Source organism: Mesocricetus auratus, unplaced genomic scaffold (genome assembly GCF_017639785.1).
Source record: "Mesocricetus auratus isolate SY011 unplaced genomic scaffold, BCM_Maur_2.0 Super-Scaffold_100004, whole genome shotgun sequence".
NCBI classification, from domain to species: Eukaryota; Metazoa; Chordata; class Mammalia; order Rodentia; family Cricetidae; genus Mesocricetus; species Mesocricetus auratus.
Window position 1 is genome coordinate 28848096 of NW_024429189.1, and position 25409 is coordinate 28873504.

Consider the following 25409-nt stretch of genomic DNA (forward strand, 5'->3'; position numbering starts at 1 on the left):
CTATGTGACCACAGTCTACAGAATTCCATGTCACACTGGGCCGGGCAGTGGCGGCACATGCCTTTAATCCCAGCACATGGGAGGCAGAGGCAGGCAGACCTCTGTGAGTTTGAGACCAGCCTGGTCTACAGAGCAAGTTCCAGGACAGCCTCCAAAGCCACAGAGAAACCCTGTCTAGAAAACAAAACAAAAACAAAAACAAAAACAAACAAACAAACAAACAAAAAAGAATTCCATGTCATGCTGGCCCTGACCAGGCACATGGACCAACTGCATAACTGCTGTGGAAAACATGTATTCCAAACATGCTTTGGAAATAGTTTTCATATAGGAGAAAGTATAGAAATTTAAGATTCAGCCTCATTTTCCCAACAAAGTAGAGAAAAATGAAAACCTAAGGAGTTATTAGAAAAGCTAGATTCTAGGAAAATTTTTACCAGTGCTGGATGTCTAACCCAGGGCCTCACATATGCTAGGCAAGTACTCTACCATGAGTGTATTTCAAGACAAACTAAATACTTAATTTAAATTATTAGATACAGGGGACAAGAGAGATAGTTTAGTGGACAAATTACTTGCCACAAGAACATACGGACCAGAGAGTAATCCCATGTAGCAAATATAAACAGCCAAGCACACATCTGGGAACAGAAACAGAGACCCTGAAGCTAGGTGGCTTGCCAGCCTAGGGAAACAGTGAGCTCCGAGTTCATTGAAAGGACTTTCTCAAAATTAAGGAGTATCGCAATTGAGGGTTCCTGTCTTCAATCTCTGGTCTTCCCTAAATACGTTCCCAAATGTGTACCTAGCACATAGCACAACATACACACAGAAATACACGTTAATATGTACATATATGAATACACTCACAGAGCTCCCCCAAAGGAAACCAAAGCTGAGAAAAATTGAAACTGTACCCTCACATTTTTATACACACAACAATTTGGTAAAATCCACCATAAACACTTGCCTTGAATATTCTGTTCTATGGCAAGTGAATACCAGATATGCTGCAGCCCTTACACACATCTGTATGTGATAAAACTGGGCCCGTGAATCTAGTACACTACGCTTTGCTGTTCAATTTAACAAACAATTACTGCTTGAGCATTTGCAGGGTTTCCTCCTTTCCTTGAACACCAGAGGAGATGTTTACCTGGAAAAGATGTTAGTTGGGGATGTGCGGCTAAGGCTGTGGGTGTACCAAGTGTCCCCAAACCACCAAATTCTGAATGCCCTGAGCTGGCTGAATGTAGACCAAAGACTGGGTGGCTGACCATTGGGAAGGCACTCGACACTGTGGACAGGTTAAACGGCTGATCCCCAGCTGGTCTGAATAAATGTCCTGGGAGGGGAAAAAAACACACTTAAAGTTGTTTAGATAAAACAGATGAGATTTACCTGGCTTCAGCATTCACAAGGTTTACAACAATATCTTACCTATTAAATTTTTATTTTATGTTTTCTTCTGCAATTTCTACTCTTCAAACCCTATTAAATGTTTCTAGAAACACAAAAGCATTGTTAAGACTAAGCAAAATGACTAAAAGGCCCTGAGTAGCTTGTATTTCAGATTTTAGAACAGATGCCAAGTAACTCTCATACCTGACCTAAGGAAGAGAAGTTGGTTCTTTGTCAATACATGTGCATTGATGTCACATCATACTTTTTTGTTCTTAAGAAAAATAAAAACATTCTATGAATATAACCTTGAAAACCAGACACAAATCCCAACTCCATTACCAAGTCATCATTCATATGATCAGACTTGATGCAAAGAGCCATGGATTTCACGTGCACAGCCAAAGCTCTGTTCCCTAACAGAGAAGAGCATCCTGATTCCCAAAAGACAGCTTATGCCACTGTAGTCAAATAGTGCCAAAGACAGCACATAATACACTTATTATGGCATTTCTAAATGGATCCACAAATACATTTGCAGTCAGCAGCAGAACAAAAAAAAATCTTTCCTTTACTTACAGGAAATAACTGGGACACTTAAGCTTCCTGCTAGGAAAACAGACTATTATTCTGTTGTGAAATGTTATGAAACAGTCCAGTACTCTAGGCTCCTTAAAGAATTTACTTTGAATGGGAAGGCATGCCTTGAATCCCAAGGCTCAGGACACAGGGTTAGGAAGATCTCCATGAGTGGAGGACAACCTGAGCTGTACAGTGAGTTCCAGGCCAGTCAGGACTATATAATGAGACCTGGAATCAATAAATACATACATAGATAAATGAATGAATGAATGAATGGGTGAATGAATGGGTGAATGAATGAATGAATGAATGAATGAATAAAAGTCTGAGTATGGAGATGGAGATGCACACCTGTAATCCAGCACTCAGAAGGTTTAAGGCTAGAGGACTCAAAGTTCTAGGCCAGCCTGAGCTGCAAAAGGAGGCCTGCCTGGCCTGTGCTAACTAGTGAAACAAACGAGGACTGCAGATGTAGATACAAGAGAATGGTAGTCAAGGGCTTGCTCTAGGTTAGAATCTCCCAGTACATCAGAAGAAAGGCCCATCTACTTCGTGTATACTACTGCAGTCTGGTCTTTCATTATCTTCCTCTGTTTCTTTGTGACCTTACAAATTATCTCTGGTCTATAACAATTGTGACAATGGATGACAATTTCGTTGATTTTACATAGTAATAAGGTAAATAAAAAAGTGAGTTATCAATGAGAATACCTTTGTTTATCATTTAGCTATCAAATGTTAGCTCTGTTTTTCTGGTCCTTAAGAAAGCAGAACCTAAAGACTGATTTAAAAAACCTCATGATTTTAAATGAAAATATTCTAAAATTTTGATTAAAGTAGGAATAGTCAAATGGGTTGCATCAAGTGTATCTTTGATAGGAAACAGTCTGGATTCAGGAAGGTGCCCCATATAGAGAAGCAAGAACTCCTCTCATAGGGAAATCCTTCAGAGGATTTTTACAAGAACAGTGTGCATAAGATCTGAGATGAGAGAACAAGAACAGGACACAAGGTTTTTCTGCTGTTTTTTCCTTTGGCTTGCTTTTGGTTTTGTTTTTTAGTTTGGTGGGGTTCTTGTTTGTTTGCTTGCTTGTTTTTAAGATAGGGTTTCGCTATGTAGCCCTGTCTACCTTGGAACTTGGAAGCTGGCCTCCCACTCACAGAGACCTGCTGTCTCTGCCTCCTGGGTGCTGGAATTGAAGGTGTGTGCTCCATTCCTGGTAAAGGATACATACAATCTTGTGTGTCCATTCTAATCAGTCTAGTTAAATCAATTTCATCACTCAGTTGTACTAATCAAACATTTGATTTAACAACATACAATATATACACTTCCTTCTCTGCCTGTTTCTAACAAATGATATTAACTCAAAATTTCAGTTGTGTAGACTATATGGCCATTATTTACATACAAGTAAAGACATAATAAGTGTGTGTTTGTATATGTATGTGTGTGTGTGAAAGCATGTGGATGCTAGATGACAACCTCAGTGTCATTGTCTGGCACCGTCCACCTTTTCCTTTGAGATAGAATCTCTCACTGTTGTGCAGCTCACTGGATGGACAGGCTGGCTGGACAGGGACCAGGGACCCCCTTGTCTCCATTTCCCCAGGACTGGGATTATACATGTGAACAACCATACTAAGTTTTTGGTTTTGGATTTTTTGTTTCCTATATGAGTTCGGAGCTTAAACTCAGGTCCTTTTGTTTGCAAGCACTTTACTGACAGAGCTATCTCCCAAGTTCCATCTCATTTATACTTTGAAAAATAAGTAGTATTCAATTTTACTTGCCAACTTAATAAAAGCCATGGCATAATAAAAACAAAATCTGTGGGGCAAATTTACAAATTATGAAACTTTGGAAGTGCTGAAATTATTGGTTGAAAACTGACAGAAACAATTCTATAAGAACTAATTAGTTAGCAATAAGAAACATTCAGAAATACATAATTACATGTTAAGAAGCAAAAGAGCTAAATCTTAGAGTCTTATGGGCAGAAAATATACAATTCCTGAGTGCTTCGTACTCCTGTAGCAAGGTATCTGACCACAATAAAGATTTTTTAACTATGAAAAAGTGATATGTAAGCAGAATCTGAAGATGTGATGTCTTTATTGGGTTTCTTCTACTTCCTACAAATGTAGCTTTTATACAGCTTGTTTCCCCTTCCTACCTCCACACTATGACTGTTTAATATCTCAGTGCAAATGGATTCTCTGCCAGGACTTTGGTTCCACGAGAAAGGAAATTGTTGCACATTTTTGTCATACTCTTTCTTCCACTTCAGAACCGCCAAGCCAATATACTCTTGCTCTGTGACTTCTGCTTTACATAATCATTTCTATTCTTTACTATCATGAAAAATACTGCTCATTGCCCAAGAAAGGTCCCCGAATATCACGATGTACACTTCTGAATATTCGTATTATTAAACATCTGTTCATATCATACCCTGACTAGGATATAAAGTAATGAAAGAAAAATCCCATTTCTCAATATTTTTAAGTGCACTGGTGCTTTACATTGAGTATCAGGTCTTCTGGAACTGGAGTTATAGACAGTTGTGCTGGAAGAGCAGTAAATGCTCTTAACTGCTGAGCCATCTCTCTAACCCCCGTTTCTTAATTTCTACTCTGTACAAAACACTAAACAAAGATCTCAGTAGCTACAGTAGGGAACGTCAAAAAGTTTTTAAATATTTTGTCTTTTAAAAGGCTAAACTAATCAAGAGTAGTTCTTAAAATGACTGAAAATATAACATCTTTTTAACCCCGAGTCCCATAAATGTTTATCACCTTTTTCTCTGCTCTGGTTGCAAAAGGCATTCACTAAAGTTCATTTAGTCATTATAGAAGCTAATTCAATATCTGTATTATACCTTTAGTCTTTTTACACAGCAAAAGTACTGTTAGGATTACACCTCTGCCCCCATGACCAAGAAGGTCCCTCACTGTAACCTATCTTAAAATGTGAAGCTATTGCTCACAGGGAATTATTTTTCTCGTGTGTGTGTGTGTGTGTGTGTGTGTGTCTGGGTACACATGCACGTGTGTGTGCTCAACACTATTTTCTTCCAGCAATTTCCAACATACTTTTTAAGACAAGTTCTCTCATTGAATCTAGAACTCTATGGTTTGCCTTGGCCTGGTGGCCAATGAATACTTGGCTCCCTAGCACTGAGACAGTGATTTTGTTAAATGGGTTATAATAGAGCACAACTAAGGTTCTCATAATACTGAAGAATTTCCCCAGCCCCCCACGGAAATTTTAAATTCATCATAGACAACGGATGGCAGGATGGCTCTTATTACCAATGCAATTAAAAATATAAATCACATTTAAAATAAAGCTTGTTCTGTATTAACAAAAGAGGAGGACATGAAACAAAACATAAGTCAAGTAGGATCTATTAGTTCCCTAAATACAAAACAAGATTATTAAATATTAGAAGGTTCTACTTTTGGAACAGTAAACTTTCCTACATTAATATACCTAATGTCAGCATGTGTTCCCCAAATAAAACTATGTTGATTAAAAATAAGTTTTCTAAAAGAAAGTATCTGTAAACTTAGATGACTAAGGCCATATTGCTTCCTCTAACTGGAAGATGTTCTGTTTCCATCCTATGAATGCAAATTTTATTTTGCTTTAGTTTTGCCTTTAACTGAGGATAAGTAACCATGGATAACTTAGATAATGAAAAAACTACAATAATAATGTTAAGATTCTCAAATGACATGCTGGAAACTTGTCATCATAACTTTTCCAAGTCCACCAGTTTGATACACATGAATTCAATAAAAGTAGGAGACAAATACCAAAGCGTCAGTCATGAGGAATGGTAATTATAAGCACTTTCGTTAACCTTAGTGGATAACAAGTTTCCACCTAACATGAAGGAACGATGCACACACAGAACTAATGTCCTAAAGCTAAAACATCAGTATCCTATTGCTATGGAAAAGTCCAGAAGTTATTATAAACAGAATCAATGTAAGGAACAAGTGGGCAAAACATCAGAAACCAAACCAAACCAAAGATACTATGTAGGCTGCTTTACTGTATGCCAAAATGTTCTTAATCTCTCAGGGCTACACAAAGTTGCTGCACCATGTCTTCAGTTCTTTAAAATTGCCAACATGATTTTACATCATTGCAGAATTAGTCTCTGTTTGTAATCTGTAAAGCAAGGGTAATCATAGAAAAGGGCAGTTCATTCAAATACAGATCTCATGTAACAATGGTGTATATCGATCTAAACAAACATAACTGAGTAATTACCAGTTAAAATGCAAAATTCTTATCCATATCAATGTTTAAGTATTTTGAAACTCAAAATGAGCAATGTATAAATTTGAGCATTAACAAAAAAACTTCTACAGTTAATATGGATAGAACATTTATTTGGCAGCTGGTGGTGGCACACGCCTTTAATCCCAGCACTTGGGAGGCATAGGCAGGCGGATCTCTCTGAGTTTGAGACCAGCCTGGTCTACAAGAGCTAGTTCCAGGACAGCCTTCAAAGCCACAGAGAAACCCTGTCTCGAAAATCTAAACAAACAAGAAGAACATTTCTCCTCAAATAATCATTTCATTAGTATGTTCTCTTATTTAGAGACATTTAAGCTTTATGTTTTAATATTTAGAAAGATGTAACAAGTGCAAACAAATTTAGTCATTTGTCTTTCAGGGTTTATAGAGTTCTTCTGTGTAGCCAGGCTGTCCTGGCAGTCTGACCTCAAACTCAGAGATTCACCTGCTTCTGCCTCCTTGGTGCTTGAATTAAAGGTGTGAGCGATCACATCTTTTGTATTTCTTGAGACTGGGATTAATAATGTAGCACAGGCTTGTCTCAAACTCATTATGTGGCTTAGATTGGCAATGGACTTGAGGTCTTTCTGCTTCAGTTTCAATGCTGGGATTACAGGCATGCACAACTAGCCTAGCTCATTTTTAATTTTCAACTATTTATTTTGAGATATTTTATATGGAAAAACACTGCAAAAGTAACAGCAAGTTCCTGTAGATGCTTCTCTAGCCCCTCCTATGCTAACATCTTACATGACCATAGATTAATCTTCAAAGCCAAGAAAATACCCTTCATTAGATAGGCAAAATAGCTTTAATCAGATTTCCCATTAACACTATTCATTTTCCCAAGATTCCAGAATCCCATATTACATTAAATTTTGTGCTTTTAACTTCCTTCAGGTTGCTACAATTTCTATCTTGTGTTTCATGATGGGCAAACCAAAGAGATCTGAGTGTGTCTAATGCTTCGTAATGATCAGAAGAAAATCTATAACTAAGAATGATACTCAACGGACCCTTCTGAGAACGAGACGCTCAAGGCCCAGGATGTTTCTATGTGGCACTGGTGACGTTAATTTGGATCTCTTGATTAAACTGGTGCCTGCCTCGATCAGGGAAATGCAAATCAAAACAACTCTGAGATACCATCTTATACATGTAAGAATGGCTAAAATCAAAAACACCAATGACAATTTATGCTGGAGAGGATGTGGAGAAAGGGGAACACTCCTTCACTGCTAGTGTGAGTGCAAACTTGTACAGCCACTTTGGATGGAGGTTTCTCTGGAAAATGAGAACCAGTCTACTTCAAGATCCAGCATTTCCACTCTCAGGCATATACCCAAAGAATGCACATTCATATAACAAGGACATCTGTTCAACTATGTTTATAGCAGCAGTATTTGTAATAGCCAGCATCTGGAAGCAACCTAGATGCCCCTTGATTAAAGAATGAATACAGAAAATGTACATTTACACAGTGGAAAAAAACAATGGAATCTTGAAATTCGCAGGCAAATGGATGAAATTAGAAGAAACCATCCTAACTGAGATAACTCAGCTAAAGAAAGACAAACATGGTATGTACTCACTCATATATGGATTCTACACATAGTGAAAAGGATTACCAAGCTACAATCTACACCTCCAAAGAAGCTAGGAAACAATGAGGACTATGAGAGAGACATACATGGGGCTGGAGTGATGGCTCAGAGGTTAAGAGCACAGACTGCTCTTCCAGAGGTCCTGAGTTGAATTCCCAGCAACCACCATCTCACAACTGTCTGTAATGAGATCTGGTACCCTGTTTGGCCTGCAGGCATATATGCAAGGAGAATACATAATATATACATAATATATACATAATAAATAAATCTTTTGAAAAAGCGAGCGAAAGAGAAAAACATACACAGTCCCTTATAGGCTTAAAGAGAAATCTGGCACTAGGGAATCGTACAGAAATGACCCTAATAAGCAATAGTGGAGAGGCCACCTTAAATGCCTGTCCCCTATAATGAGAATGATGACTACCTTAAATGTCATCCTAGAGCCTTCATCAAGTAACTGATGGAAGCAGAAGCAGAGATCCACAGCCAAGCACTGAGCCAAACTCCTGGAATTCAATTTCAAAGAGGGATGAGTGGTGAACAAAGGGGTCAAGACCACGCTGGAAAAATCCACAGAAACAGCTGACCCGAGTATGGATCCCAGTCTGATAGCTGGGAAACCAACATAGGACCAAACCAGGCCTATGGGTGTCAGTTAGGAGCGCTGGGCAGTCTATGGGGCCTCTGGTAGTGGAACCAGGATGTGTCCCTAGTGCAGGAACGGATTTCGGGAGCCCATTTCCCATGGAGGGATACTCTCTTAGCCTAGATACACGGGAGAGGGCCTAGGGCCCTGCCCCAAATGACTTGACAGATTTAATGATCCCTCATAGAAGGCCTCACCCTCCCTGGGGAGTGGATGGCGGAAGGGTTGGGGGGGTAGCTGGTGGGGGGGAGTATGGGAGGATGAGAGGGAGGGAACTGGGATTGATATGGTTCATCGAGTAAACATGCTTGCTGGGCAAGTGTGGTAAGCTGAATTCAATACTAGGACCCATGAGACAGAAAGATGCAAGAGTTGCACAACTGTAGCCTGGAGTGCCTTGTGCTGGAGCAGAAACAAGAGTAGAAGGCAAGGGCTGGCTCCCAACATTTATCCTCTGCTTTCAGGACATGTGTGCACATGCACACAATAGAGAAATGAATGTTGGACAATGGAAAGCCTTCATCAAAGATCTGAGAAATCTACAAAATTAGCAAAGCAACTACAGAGAAAAATAGTAATATAAGAATTCTCCGTGTATGATGTAAATCCTGAAATTGGCTTTATTTACGAAACATCTAGAGAAGCTCTCTCACATCCCGTAGTGAGCCTTTGACTCATGGTTGCTTTTTAAATGTGTCTCAGAGTTGGTTTTTTACCCTGCCTCTTCAGCACAGTCAACTGATATTTTTCATCAGTTGAAAAAGAGTGCTCTACTCATATGTATCAAATAGTGCTGAACTAAACAAACAAGTTATTTTCCACTCCCGTGTAGTAACAGTTTTCAACAATATTCAGAAACACCAGCTATGGACTCTCTAGGATGCTGCTTTTAGTGGGGGACACACTGAAGTACTGTCTGATACATTAACACTGACACATTCTCCAACAATCGTCACCTGATGGTGTCATTTTAGTTATGTGTTCCTTGTACTGTCAAGTGAAATATATGCATAATCAATAGGATCTGACTTACGTCAGGTGCTTAGCTGGCCCCTGAGATTAAGCCCTGCAAATACACAGTATTGCCTAATTGACTAAGGGTCAAGTGAAACAGGGCACAGGAATTCTAAATAAGAATCATATTAATGAACATTCATTTTCAGTACCTAAAAGCTGCTATTATAATACTTCTAACTCATCTAAATGTATATTCACCATATAAACAATGTTAAATATTAATAGATTTAAAGATTTTAAAATTCAAATGATTAAAAAATTCAAATGATGCTGGCAGGGTGACTTATTTGGTCTCTCTCCTGCTTCCCTGGAACAGGTCTTAGAGAAAGATTGTTCATGACTTTGATGAGGACCTGCAGGTTGTTTACTGGAATCTGATCCAGCTTCACCAAGCCATTCAGTTTGTCAGTGCTGTTCAGGCACATATGAGCAGGGCTACATTGTGGTGTTCATGCTCTTTTGTATGGTCCAAATGTGTTTCACGGTGTCAACGAATTTGAAGCAGATGATTTGACTCTGATTTTTTTTTTCGGTTACCTCCTCTACAGTTCTTCAAAATATCTGAAAAGAAAGGCCTTCTTTCTGCTACATCTGGGATACTTCCATCAAATATCCCTTTAGATTTTCTATTTACTTGAAGAATATGCCCTGGCAGAAACAGAAGAATAGATGTAGAAGTGAAAAGATAAGACACAGGTGTAGAATTCACTGTCTTAGAGAGCTGGAGTGAAGACACTGAAGTTCGACACCTCCAGCATTGAGCGCACAGCTAACAGCCCACAATGACCTGAACACTGTCTGCACCTCTTCTGGCTGTTCCTCACAGTTAAGGATTACACATGGATGTGTTGGTGAGCTGCGACACATAGGTGGGATGATGCTGGCTTGTTGTGTGCTATTCTGTTGTTGCAGCCAGAATTCTCCTCAGCCCCTTGGACCTCAGATGATGAAAGACCCAGTATCCTCATGAGTGGCACTCCTGTGGGAGCCTCTGAAAGCACTTTACTTTACACCCTGAAGGAACTGGAAGCAGCTCGGAAACTTCCCTTTCACCTTTGTAAAATGTCACATCCTCTTCCATAAAGCAAGCACACTGAGCACTTGTTTCTGATTGGGAACAAATGAGAAAGAAATCCTAGAGGGCCTCGGGCCTTTATAAATAAGGGAAGCTGTGTAAAAGTTTTCTTGCAAATGACCAGATGGCTGGGAATAAATACAGTCATTCGAAATTACCAATTACAGCACAGCCTAGAAAATTTGTAGTGTCGTCGTCCCCCTCCCTACTCCGGCACTGAAGTATTTTATTTGCAAGTTTGTGTTACATCCTTAGGAAACCTGAAGGGTTGTCCTGACGTCTTGCTTCTTCCTGGTCCATAATTTTAGACAAGATGCTCAATACAATGAAACCACAGTAAGAAAACTCATCGTTTTGTTATTCCTTAGTCGTGTTGCACCACACATCAATCTGGGTCTATCACTCCATGTTTACACTGCCTGTGGAAATCACAACACCACCGCCAGTTCTGTGATGCTTCATGATGCTATGTAACAATGCAATACATTTTATACCTTTGTTTGTGAGCCTAGCCTTTACAACGGAATCATCTCTCCAGACCTAGCAATGTAACAAGATTCATCCTCACACAGCCTAAGAATCGGTGTGAAGCAGACCTTACAGGACCCTGGCATTTGGTATCTTTGGGGCATTGCTGATACTTCAGGACATCCATTGCATCACTTCATTAGATTGTGAAAGATGGTGGAAAGATCTAGAAAACTATTAACTTCCTAATTTTCAAGTCCTAGTCCCACAAAGTTCAATCCTCCTTCTCTTTCTTCCATAATGGATTCTTTATGCATTCTACACCAGGAATTAACTGGACACATACTATAGAAGCAAACAGATAGAGTCCTTGCCCTTTAGACATAGGGAAAGGATGAATAAACAATATCAAATGTATAATTACATATTGTGAAGAGTTCTATGGAGGAAATTAATAGGTACAGGGGTAGATAATAGCAGAGCAATTACCTAGACACTATGATCAGTGGAGTCATATATAATTAAGGTCAGTATTAGTCAACATTCTTCAGAGACATGGAACATGAAGGAACCAATGATTTATTATGACAAATCAGCAAACAAAATTCTGATGGTCCAAGAGGAAAACAAGAGAGAGAGAGAGAGAGAGAGAGAGAATATGCAAGCACGCAATGATGAAGTTGAGTCATGGGAGAAGCTGACATCTCAAATCAAGCAGGCAAGGAGTGAAAACAAGTTTTCTATCTTTCATTCTGTCCAGGCCTTGAGGAATTGAATAACACACACCAATACTAGAAATGTCACTTTTCTCTATTCAATCCACAGATTCAAATGCTAATCTCAAAGAAACCTTGTAGACACATTCAGAAATAATGTTTAATTCGATGCATCCTGCATCCCCAGACAAGGGGACACAAACTTTGTTGTCATACTGTGTCTGGATAGCTGAGACAAAGCATGAGAAATAAACAGACACAGGAAGATTTTTCAGACAAGATGGGCACATACTTTAGACACTGATCTAGAAAAGAGAGCTTTACACTTGAAGAAGTGAAAGGTCGGGAGGCTGAAATACAGTGGATCAGAATGAGAAGAGCACCAGACCAATGTGATGACATCGGCAAGGTCGGGTGAAGGACGCAACCTTATGTATTATGCAGTTTGAAATACACGAAACATCTTATTCGACCTGGCTATGTGAAAAGGTTAATTTGATGACTCTCATGCCTCAAAAGCTCTTGGGAAAGATTTGCTTCAGATGAAAAAGCTATATTTAAAGACTGACTAATGTGCAGCTCTTTCCTTTCTTTGGCTCTACTCCCTCTTCCTTCCAGTATCTTAGTGCCAATAAAAATCCCCATTAAAATCTCCTTAGCATTGAATCGTCTGGTTTGTATCATGTGCCCCTTCCATAAGTGCCAGCATTTTTACCAGGTAAATATGATGCTTACATTGCCTACATCACATGGAGTCTCTGGAATCTGGGACCTCGGTTTAAAAAAAAAATTGAAGCAGTACTTTCCTTTGAGAAAACATCATGAAATATGGAAGAGGACTGAAGCTGCTACAACCATCCTACACAAGGTGGTAATTGTTTTTAACGAGATTTTATCTGAACTTATTAAAAAAAAAAAAAAGGAAAAACACTGGGCAGGTCAGGTAGTGTACTATTCTAATTCCAGCACTTGGAAGAGAGAGCAGCAGGAAGATCTTAAGTTCAAGATCAACCTCCACTACAGAGCAGATTTCATGGCCAGCATAGACCATATGAGAACCCCTTTAAAAAAAAACAACAACGTAGAAACTGGGTATGTAGCTCAGTCAGCAAAGTGCTTGTGTGAAGACCTGAATTAGATTCCTAGCTCTAGACATAGTGCTGTGTGCCTGAAAAGAAAGGAAGATTCCAGCAGGCTTGCTGATCAGCATACCAATTTAGCAAGCCCTAGGTGAGATACCATGCCTCAAAATACAAAGCAGACAGCCCCTGAGGAATGTCAAGTGAACTGACCTCCAGCTTTCCCTTGTAAGCTTCACACCCACACACACACACACCCACCACACACACACACACAAAAGCTATCAGAAAGTATCCAAAAGCAGAGAAAAGAAAGTCAAAGGAAAGTATGTGAACACAAAGAGGGTAAGAAGTGTGCGTTGGTGATTCCCTATCCAATCATGCTACATAAACCTCCTAGCGGCTATGGAAACCAGTGGAACTAAACAAACACAAGCCTCGGTACATGAATTTCGAACTAAACACCTGGGAATCTGGAGGGGTAAAATGCCGGTGAGTAACCACAATCAGAACAAAGGCCCAAATGCCTAGCTGTGAGTACTCTGCATGAATGGAAGAGCAGCTGGCAAAGAACACAGAGAAAGCTAGTCTTAAAGGCTGGATCCTGTTTTGGTGTACACACTTTGAAGCCTGACTCAGGAAGCAGAGTCTCACATGTCATACAACAGAGTCCAAAGCAGGCAGAACAGCGGAAGGGAGGGATAAACATAGAGGCAGGGAAACCACAAGTAGGAGACTAGTTTCTGCTTAAAACATTTTGCTGACTGACCCAGGCATTTTCAAACACACAGAGACCAATAGGAGCTTGTCTGCAAAGACTATCAGCATATAGTGACCAGAAGAATATGACAGCAGGAATGAATTTTCTGATCACAAAAAAACCAAGTAAGCAAAAATTTTAAAAAGGCACATGTTAAATGGCTCACTTCTATAAAACCTGTTAATCAAAGAGGAATAACCAAAGGAAAATATATATTTTAATGGAATAAGACAATATTTAAAACTGTACAAGTTGCGGCTATGGCCATACTATTCAAGGAAATGCACAGCATTAAATACACATTTAAAAGGACAAAGGTCTCAAACAAATGTTCTCTTTTTTTTGTTTTAACTTTAAAAATCAGGAAAAGACCAGGTTATGGTGATACATACCTTTAATCCTAGCACCTGGGAGGCAGAAGCAGATTTATCTCTGAGTTAGAGGCCAGTCTGGTGTAGAGAGTTCCAAGACAGCCAGGGCTACTGAGAGAAATGCTGTCTCAGAATAAACAGACAGGCAGGCAGACAGATCAACAACAACAAAAAGAAAGAAAGAAAGAAAGAAAGAAAGAAAGAAAGAAAGAAAGAAAGAAAACTAATAAAGACAAATAATAAAGATAAGACATAAATCATTGAAGTATAAAGCAAAGGCCCACACTTGGTTCTTTAAAAAAAAACCAGGGCATCTTGAATGTCAAAAGTGACCAACCAGTAAGCTCATCCAAGGTAAGGTTTGTAATAACAAAAGTTTAAACACACACATCAAGGTCTAGATGACTTGATTGCTAAATTCTATCAAACATTTATAAAAGTAAAAACAATTATATACTCTTCCAAAACTGTTGCAAATAACTTCCAACAGAGAATGACAGGAAGAGAAAAATGGAGCAATAACCCTGGTGAGAACTTGTGTAGGTTGCCTAATAGAATTTCAACAAATCACATCAACAATGTTTTAAAAGACCAATACACCATGATTAATTGGAAATTGGTCCCTGGATGCTATAATGGTTTACCATATAAATAAATTAGTCAATTACTTCACCTTATTAGCAAGTTAAAAATCAAGGCTGTGTCAGCATCTCACTAGATGCAACCATGTGACAAAATCAATTCTAAATTAAATGAAAAATACTCAAAAGTCAATGATGTTTGTTATTATCAGTTCTATTCAATATTGTACCGAACATCAAAAGTTCAGAAAAGAAGGAAGGGAGGGAGGGAGGGAGGGAGGGAGGGAGGGAGGGAGGGAGGAAGAAAGAAAGAAAGAAAGAAAGAAAGAAAGAAAGAAAGAAAGAAAGAAGAATACACAGATTGGAAAGAAAGGCAAGCTCTATCACGAATTAGCGAATATCTGGATAAATGTATTATGAAAGAAAGTATATGAATAACAAGAAGATACTGAGCAAATTTGCTCAAAACATCACTCTTCAGAGAAAGACAACAGCAACTGGCCATCTCTGAAATCATAACATACAAGTAACATAATACAGATTGAGCAGTCTGTATTTATGTATGTGTGCGTGTGCGTGTGTGTGTGTGTGTGTGTATGTATGTAACAAAAAAAAAAGACCATGAATTTGAGAGCGAGCAAGATGTAGAGTGATGCATGGGAAGAAAGGGAAAATAATAAACTAAAAACCAAAATCAAAGCTAGACACATGCCATAATATACCAACTGTATTGGTTTAAAATATTCTTTAATGACATACTAAGCATAGGAGCTACCTAGTGTTAATTGATACAAGGTGTTTTTAGAGAATTAAAGAATCAATGTTACAGACATTAGAAAAACACTTGCCAAATTTCAAACTAAGCATGTACTTAGATTATTCTCTAGCAATCCCAATCCTGTGATTTACCCAAGAGAAATAAAAACATGTGTAAATACAAGGGCTTGTAACTTGAACTCTCATAATTGCCTCAAGCTAAAACACTACAATGTCTATCATCAAGTGAATTATTACACAAATTCTGGCAGAGTTATAAAACAATATAATTAGTAAGATAAAAGAATGAGCTACTATATAAGCAATGATACAACTACTTTAAAAAGAATTATGAAATATACAAGCATCAAAAGTACACATGACTTAATTTACATAGAAGCCCAGAAACAGTAAAAATGGGCAGAAAGAAAGCAGGGCAGTGACTGCCAGGGTAGAGATAAAAGATGGAACCCAAAGGGGTGGGATACAACCTGGGGCTACATGAGTACACATAGGTTTTCTTCTTATGTGTATTTATTTCATCGTGAATTGCAGAGGACAAACTAAATTTGTCTGCTTGTCATAGTCTAGTGTTTATGAACTGAATGGTCTCAGAATTCTGGAGTTTTTTCACTACGGTGAGTAAACTCTAATATGGAGCAAGAGGTTACTTGCCCAAATGCCCAAATCACTCAAAACAGGCCTTGTAGGCTTTTTAAGAAATTAATTCTCTAAAGTTTTGTACAATCTGTTTTGATCATATTGACTTCCCCTCAAGCCATTCCTCCCAGATCCACCCTCGATCCCCTACCCACCACATATCTTTATAAAACAACTGTAAGTAAATGTTGAAATTATTACTGCATGTAAATTATAACTAAGGAAAAGTGAGAATTTTTGTTTACTACCTTCACTGCTCTATGAGGAATGAATTAAAACTGACGAAGCAAGAAGTGGAGTGAGCACTCAGGATGAACTGCAATGACACAGACTGGCTCTGGTGTCACCTGTTTAGGTGACAGTAGGCTAGAAAGAAGGCAGAAGCTCTATTTTGTAAACAGGACTACTGGGATTAATATGTGAGAGTAAAAGAAAAAAAATACGATTGAAGTCACTGGACTTCCGGAACAGTAGCTCTAATATTTAAATGAATGAGAATGAATGTAACAAAATTGATTTTAGTAGAAAAGGAAAACTTTTCGTTTGGGTTCGTTCAGCATGTTAAGGTTGACATGTCTATAAAACATTCATACAAAATATATACAATTAGGATCTGAGAAAATTCACAGTTTTCATTCAGGTACATTTAAATGAAGAAAGAGCCAAGAGATAAAAGACCTTAGAACCAAGACCTAGGAGAATTCACATTTATAAGTGAAGCAATCCATATGGAAACTAAACTCAAATCAAAGTCAAATAAAACAAACCAACCAAACAAATGAATAAAATACAGGAAGCAGGAGCTAGAGAAATGATGACAATAATAATAAAACCCTAGAGTGGTGCCTGGAACCTGGGAGGCAAGACTGGTCAGCCGTCAACTGCTAAGTGGTGGCCTATGAGGAGGGAAGGCTCTCTGGGGGTGGCCACATGCTCAATGCAAGGAAACAGAAAGCACATGGTGCTGTCTCTCTGAGAAAGCAGGACTGCAAAACCTGGACCAGAAAACAGCAGGAGGCAGAAGAGTGTCTGGAAAGAAGGCTTGGGGAATGTCCGCCTTTTAGGATGGGTGACACAGGAGCATCTTCTCATACTCACAAACACGAGTCGGCAAGTAAAAATTAATGATACTATTTAGAAAGAATGAAGGACTTGAAAGGTTCTTAATAATCTTTATAAAGAAAAGAATATTTACGTTTCCTGTAAGAGTTAAAAGCTCTATTTCTTTAAGCATGTATTGTACTTAATTATTTTATTACACAAAGAGTATATAGGGAAATGAGTAAGTACATAGACCCAAAGAGTATGCTGGGAAATGAGTGAGTACATAGACACAGGATGACTTCTCTTTCCTGTCTTCTTCTCATCTCGCTTCCCTCCTTCTCTTCTCTCCCTCCTCACCGCTTCTATTTCAGTACTGGGTTGAACTCAGATATTTTCTAAGCATGTGTTCTACCCATGAAATACTTTATTGGCCCTCTGGAATTCAGATACTTGCCAAGTTGTCTGAGCTGTCTTCCTGGAACTTACTAAGAACCACAGGCAGGCCTCTACTTTGTCATCGTTCTGCCTCAAACCCCAGGCCAGCCACTTGTTTGTTTGTTTGTTTGTTTGTTTAGGAGAGGGCAGGACAGAGGGTTGGAGCATTGCAGGTAAATGGTACAACCCTGAAGTCAGTAGTTGTGAAAGTAGCTGGAATTGGGCCAGAAATGACTTCCTTAACAGGTAAGTTAGGCAGCAATATATTAAGCCAGTCATGGGAATCAGAGTCAGCTACTTTATAGTTTTCTAAGTACCCAATTAGCTTAATTTCATTCTGCTTAATATACTTTTAGTGGTTTATGTTATCTTTAACTGACTTGACACAAATTCTAACCAAAGTCCAACAGGTAAGAATCCCAAAACACAACTGCTAAATTCAGCCTGTCACAACCACCTGACACATAACAATCACGTGCTTTTTCTAAGTAGTAGACATAAGAATGTTAGTGCTAGAACATGAGACAGTGTTGTGAGGTAGGGCTTTTGGGAACTAAGTTGGGAGAGCTGTTATCCTTACCAAAAGACTGGTGCTCTTATAATAAGAGGTAAAAATAGCTATGTTCTGTAGCTATTGCCTCCCAACTCATACATTCCCTCCTGTGAGGAGGATAGGCACTCAAGGGACTCAAAAAGCAAAGGCAATTTGCAGGGCTCAGATGTCTCCTGAAACTTACAGGATTCATAAAACTCCTCTGGAAGATAATGAAACCAGTAATGACTGTTTGGCAGAGCTACCACAGAGCTTCAGGGATGCATGGGACTTTGATGATGCAGCTGGTACTGACTTACCTAAGCTCTTGTAACACTTCACCCACATTCCTACAAGTAACCCTAATATGGCCCATTAGGCTAGAGTTGGGTGAACTGTTTCTTTGGTCTGCTGTTGCTGCCCTATCTGGAGTGAATAGATGTTTGCTTATTTCTCCCCAAGAAAAGTCACACACTGTCACCTTCTTACCTTTCCACTTTTGCAGTGATTTCTTGAGGTTGTGAAACTTATTACACTGGAAAAGCTACACAATAAAATATCTTGTTCCCTTTTCTACCATGTGAGAGAGGACACAGCAAGAAGATGCAATCTTTGAGGGAAAAAGCTTTTAATGCTGTGGGCTGGATATGGTTTGTCCCCTGAAATGTCATGGGTTGGAAGCACAGACCTCAGTATGTTCAAAGAAGGTGGATCTTTAAGATTTAGAGGCTAATGGAAGACTGCTTGGTCACAGGGTACCACCAACAGAGTGATTAATGTAGTTTTCATGGACAGTAGACAGTTAAAGCAATGCCACCTTGTGTGTTTGGTCCCTTCTCCAAATGACTACTTCCCATTCTACTTCGCTGCCATGTTTAAGCCAGGGATCATTCACCAGATATTCCATGATAACATTTTTATCATCAGAGTAAAATCCCATATAAGTCTCTTTTAATATAAAGTACTTGATAAGTACTGAGCAAGGATTCTGCAACACTAACACAAAACAGGTGTGAGACACTTACCAGACATTGATTCAGGCGGCGCCTTCATCTTGGACTTCCCAGTTTCCAGAACTGTGAATAATAAATTTTTAATACTTATAAATTATCAACTTTGTGTTACTTCGTTATAGTAGCCAGAACAGACTAAGCCAAGAGGTTAGTAAAATCTTAAGAATAGAAATGCTTAACTTCAGGTGCAAAGCAGGATTTCTTCAGTAAGAAACAAAAGCAACTAGAAATAAAACCATTGAAATTAGCTCCAAGGGTGGAAGTTTTCTTATCAAAAGACAACACAACAAACAAATATATACACACATTGGACTGTGAAAAGCTGTCTATACACATATAATTGAAAAGCATCTCATATGTAAGATGATTCATAAATACTTAAGGAGAAAGATGTGACTCATTAGAAATATGACCAAAGCCCTAAACAGGCATTTTAAAAAAGAAGAAACCCAGAAAGCTAAAAATCTTACAAAAAGCTAAAGCCAACACCTCAACTAAGCACTACTGCACTGACAAAAATACCTCCCAGTCTGACAGTGCCAGGTGCATAGGTCAGGGATATAAAACATGGCAGGCAGAAAATGTGATACTAGGGGTACCGGAAGTATATGCTTGCAGGTATCAGTATCTATACAGAATGAAGCCCCTAATGATAGTATTTACAACTGACAAAAATGGGAATCATTTATTTATCTATTTGGTTTTTTCAAGACAGGGTTTCTCTGTGCAGTTTTGGAGCCTGTCCTGGAACTTGCTCTACAGACCAGGCTGGCCTTCAACTCACAGAGATCCACTAGCGTCTGCCTTCCGAGTGCTGGGATTAAAGATGTGCGCCACCACTGCCTGCCTTTTTTTTTTTTTAAACTGTTAATATTTAAAAACTTCTATGAAAAGTAACATGGACACATAAATATACATACTGCTTGTGTATACCAAAAAATATATATAACCTAGTCCTGTATCCTTACAAATACATTCCCTCTTTACATTTCTCATTACATCAGCCTTCAGTAAATGTACCAAGTCATGTCATTCTCTTTCTCTATATGCCTCCTTGCACAAATGCAGTCTTTATATCCCAGATGAATCTATTACCAAATGTCTCTGGAGCCCTGTTTCTTACCCCATTTCTAGTACTCCCTAATCTGAGCCCTCATCATTTTCATATGAATAAATGCAAGCATCTTACTATAAACATGAATATAAATTTAAGACCTTCTTCATCACCTCTGGTTGCATTCTTCTTACAAACTGATGCTACACACACGAACACCAGTGTCATCTGAGAGCACTATCACTAGACCAAACCATTCTTACTAGAGTATAAGATAATGCGCTGGGTGGTGGTGGCGCACACCTTTAATCGCAGCACTGGAGAGGCAGAGGCAGGTGAATCTCCATGAGTTTAAGACCAGCCTGGTATACACAGCTAGTTCCAGGATGAGTAGGGCTACAAAGAGAAACACTATCTCAAAAAAGAGCACACACACATACACACAAGAAAGATAATGGTTACAATTTACAAGGCACCAACTCTACGTCAGTCATTACTTCATTTATCATAATACTGAAAGCAGCTGTTACTCCTGCCTTACAAATGAGGCAACTGAACCTTAAGAAAAAGTAATTCATAGAGCCAATAGGTGGACAAGCCAAGGCCCCATGCTTTCCTGTCGTAGTTAATCATTGCTGTACCTAACATATATCCTAACAGCACCTTAATCACCTTGCACTGACACAGCACACATTTGCAGAGAATAGCAATAATGATATAAATGTTCATTTTAAAGATAAGCATGCCTAGTATAGCCTTAATCATAACCCCTCTGTTTCAAGGAATCTACCTCCAACATGGACACCCCCCACCCACAAAAAAGCAGCAGACTATGGCTCAAATTAACTATTACTTAAATTTCTTAAAGTTCTATCTTGATTTTAAGTCTAATAGCCAAAATCTCAAACAAATACACTCTGTAATGCTGATCTATTCAATTATGTTAAATGTCATTCTCCTAGCTTTAAATTGGAGGCAATGTGTAAACAGGGATCTGACTATCTATAAGCCTGGCCACGGTGTGCATCAATTGCTGTTTTATATAAAGGCACCAATGTCATGTACCTGCCTCGCTTGGGACAGAGAATGCCTGGTTTGGCTTTGCTTCTCTTCCTGACCAACAAATATCCTTATAGGCACTAGGATGAGTGGGCTGAGTCCTCCTGTTGGCTTGCCTCTTGTTCATTACAGTTTTTGTTCCATATACATGGTTTGTTAGATGTGATGGTTCATGCCAGGAATTCCAGCACTTACACCAAGGTGAGGGGTCTAGGCTAAATCGTTAATATCAATAGACAATGTTAAAAAAAAATCTGTGTCTTCCTTCAGGGAACAGCTTTTCATGTTTTACACCACATCTTTCAATACATTAGTTAACTGTCCTTATTGAATGCACCTAATTTAATGCAATACCTTTGGTGAGCATTGCTCAAAATTATATTTTAGCAACAGGTGGCTTATTTTTTTTTAAATATCATTCTTTATGGGAAAAGAAATACTCCTCTTTTCACAAAATCAATAAAACCCATATGTTGATAGCCCTAACTGTTCTTACTGCAATGATACTTTTTAATATGTCAAGTATGGCAATAAAATTAAAGGTATGTTCTAGGAAGCAATGTTCCATGGGTGCTGAACATCCATAAATGTTATTGCTGTATATGCCAATAGGGCAGGCCTCGACTCTCCTTAACTGGGCTACTTTTCAGGGCTGTTCTTAAAATGACCAACTTTAGGTGATTTAAAAACAAAAACAAAAACAAAAACCCACATATCCTTAAAGAGTGGTCCTATGTTTTTTCAAGCTAAAAGTGATGTCATCAAGTGTGGCATCCGTGAGTTGTCTCACAACCCACTGCATCATCAATCCACAATGCTGACTTAAGACAGAGGGAACTTGTGCCACACAAGGCTCCTACTGTTCACCGTGCCTCTGACCCAGGAGGCTCACATGGTCTGTCAGTATCCACGATACCAACAGTCTAATTTAAGAGTGAGTATAATTTCAGACCTAGGCAGGGAATTGATTCAATAGAAAATAGTTGGACATTGTTGAAGATCTGAAAGCAAACTGAACTTAGACTCCTCAGAGCATAAAGGGATTCCTGTAGGCACTATCATCAATTAAGATGATAGGATATTAAACTTCACAGTAATTTTTTAAACAGAAGAATGATTTCAATAGGCCATGAAAGATTTCTTGAGATATTCTGCTATTTTTTGGAAGAAAGTTCTGTTTTATTGTTCTCTATAGATCAAAATGTTGAGGACAACTGTTTAAGCAATATACATGTTAGACCCCTTGTCACTCCATGATTTTATTTTTAAATGGGAAAAAAAATTATCAGATAACTCACGGGCCAAAAACATGAACCAAGTAAGACAGAAAAACTGAGACTGAATCATGTAGGATGGAGTCTTCTCAGGCATCATTGTGTCAGAAGACAACAAAAAATTAGTCTGTACATACAAGGACTTTGCCATGCTAGAATTGAACCAAAGGCTGTGTGGACACTAAGCCTGATCTCTACCTCTAAGACATAGCACCCAATCTAAAACACTTTACATATGAAGTGCAATATTATAAATGTTAAAAACAAAGAATAATTAGCATCAAGGACATCTCTATTTCTTCCCTCTTTCATGAGCCTGTGATTCTACACTTACTAACATATTGGTTATATGGTTATCAAGAAATAAGACTACATTCTCTGGGAAGAGTTACAAAGTGTGTAGAACCAGGATTAAGTAGAGCTTTCCCACAGTAAATTCCATACAAACAAAGCAAAAAGATTACATATTTAACCCACAGTGTATTCAACAGGTCAGGAAAACAATTCAGAGCTGAGGGTTACAAATACAAAGCCCTGAAACAACAGTGCTCTAAAATCGAGTTTAAAAGGCTATTCACCACATGGGTTGACCGTAGAGCCTAGTGAAGTGGCTCCCGTGCAAAGGCCGCTTTTGGAAACTGCTGAAGCCACAGAAGAAGCAGATGACGTTGGTGTAGCAGAGGAGGCTGGTGAGGATGGCAGTCGTTCTCCAGACTCCATGTCTACAACAGAAGGAAAACGCTCTATTAGCCACAATTACTCAAAAGAATTGGACATGTTTGTGCGTTTTGCTAATTTTTTTTAAGTATAATACCCTTATGGCTTGAGTGCTCAGTGTGAGTGTAGGAGGTGGAGCCTTTCTCATGGGGCTGGGCAGGAGCGAGCTGATTCCCGCTCTTATAGAAACCTATCCACATTTTATAAGTAGGTAGCTGTACAGGGAGGACATCTTACATAGTTAGCTGCTCAGATTGACTGTCTACTTCTCAAGCTTTAGAACTCTCTATAAATCATCCAGTCCTAGAAATTGTTGTAGTAATAGAAAGTAAAAGAAGATGGACACTATGAAGCAAGTTATTTCATTTTTGAGACAGGGATGTGGCCAAGATCAGATCTTGAAACAAATTGAATGGTAGGTGTACCATATCCTTTAATGAAACATAGTTTGTGGGTCAAAAATTGGCCAAATTTTATGCAACTGTGTGACACCACCAATTTGGGGAAATTCATTTTATATTCCTTTTTTTGTTTTGTTTTGTTTTGTCTTTTTTTGAGACAGGGTTTCTTTGTGGCTTTGGAGGCTGTCCTGGAACTAGCTCTTGGAGACCAGGCTGGACTTGAACTCACAGAGATCCGCCTGCCTCTGCCTCCTGTCTTTTTAGAGTTCTTCATCATCTCAAGTGCAACCAAATTCTCAATTATCATAAATCAGCAGTTCTCAATCTGGGGATCACATGTCAGATATTTACATTATGATTCATAACAGTAGCAAACTTACAGTTATGAAGCAGCAACAAAATAATTTTATGGTTGTGGCTATTACAACATGAGGAACTGTATTAAAGGGTCACAGCATTAGGAAGGCTGAGAACCACTGTCATAAAGGATGAAGGCATCACAGGCTGGGTGTGGAAGCTACTTGGGAGGCTGAGGGGGAAGATTCACTAGTTAAAGGCAAATTTGAACAACAGGGAAATCCCTTTTTCAAAGGAAGGAGAGAGGAGAGTGGGAGAAGACAGGAAGGAGGGAGAGGGCAAGAATAGAACGAAAATGCCAATTTGAAAAAAGTACATCCTCATGCTCTAAATTGATTGATTGATGTACCCTTGTATGTCTTAGGTGACCAGTCATTTCCAGTGTAATAACTCTTTTCTACTACCATGGAAGGAAAGAGAGAGACAGAGACACACAGAGAGAAGCAGAGTCAAAGACAGAGACAGACACACAGAGAGAAAGACAGGCAAGACAGATCTTCTTTAGAGTTTTATCAGAGCCTAGTTTTCACTATGATTTCAAAACAGCCTTAGTATGCCATGTTTATAATGAATGACCAAATCACTTCTTAGCATCCTAATTAATATACTTCGGTGCTGTAGGTTCAATCTTACGTAAGTTTCACCTTCATTATAATGGTAATATTCAAATTTAAGGACCTTAACATACAATAGTAACTTTAATGCATGCACTGATCTCCCAATTAAGCAAAGAAATCACAAAGTTTATGTTTTAAGAAGTACAAGTTACAAATAGATAGTGCTCATCTATTAGTGAATTTACGATTAGTCACATGTAAGCTCTCGCCATTTCAATAATCTTGTTACAAAAAGGTTTCTGTATAATATTCCATAGTGAACTCACACTGATACATATTTTCTTGAAAAATTGTTCAGACACACATTAAAACATAGACTACTGAAACCAATGCAAGAGTAAAGTATCAAGTGAACACAGAAAGCACACACATTTCTTCCCAATGGAAGAATCATACAGGGAAGGGCAATCTTGCAATACTCTAAGCATCTTGATTGAGACCACTTCACAACACTTCCTAAAGAATTCAATAACCACTCTTAATTTCCCAGTCAATCACCTCCTTAGACAACAGTACCATGGTAAGTATGTCTATGTATTACAGAATCTTTAGCAGTCTTCACCTTATTTCTAAGGTATAACTTAAGACTTTATTTAGAAACTTAACCAGGTCCAGTGATGTGTGTTTATAGTACCACCTGCCTGGAAGGCTGTGCTCAGAGGGTTAAGACCCAGAAATTTGAGAGCTCTTTAGGTAATATACCAAGATGGAAGACTGAATGGGAGGGAGGGAGGGAGGGAGTAACGGAAGGAGGGAGGGAAGGAGACAGGAAGGGAATAATTTGGGATAACAATTACTAAAACTGAAAACTTTTTTGTTGTTAACCTTTCTTTAAAGATAGAACTGTATAACAGTTCTAGCAGTCCTGGAAC

General features: G+C 38.7%; 1 protein-coding gene across 17 annotated transcripts in view; it reads right to left on the minus strand.

Moving 5' to 3' along the window:
- The window catches only part of Baz2b (bromodomain adjacent to zinc finger domain 2B), a 203370-nt gene that overhangs the window by 78941 nt on the left and 99020 nt on the right, over window positions 1-25409 (minus strand). For 16 of the 17 annotated variants that reach the window (XM_040745418.1, XM_040745416.1, XM_040745410.1 and 13 more), the window contains 3 exons: window positions 23024-23167; window positions 19071-19121; window positions 1157-1345 (listed from right to left, as the gene is read on the minus strand). In XM_040745418.1, the coding sequence (XP_040601352.1) occupies window positions 1157-1345; window positions 19071-19121; window positions 23024-23165 (382 nt within the window). In that variant the 5' untranslated portion in view covers window positions 23166-23167. The remainder of the gene's footprint in view (window positions 1-1156; window positions 1346-19070; window positions 19122-23023; window positions 23168-25409) is intronic. The other variant, XM_040745419.1, reaches the window with a different exon arrangement.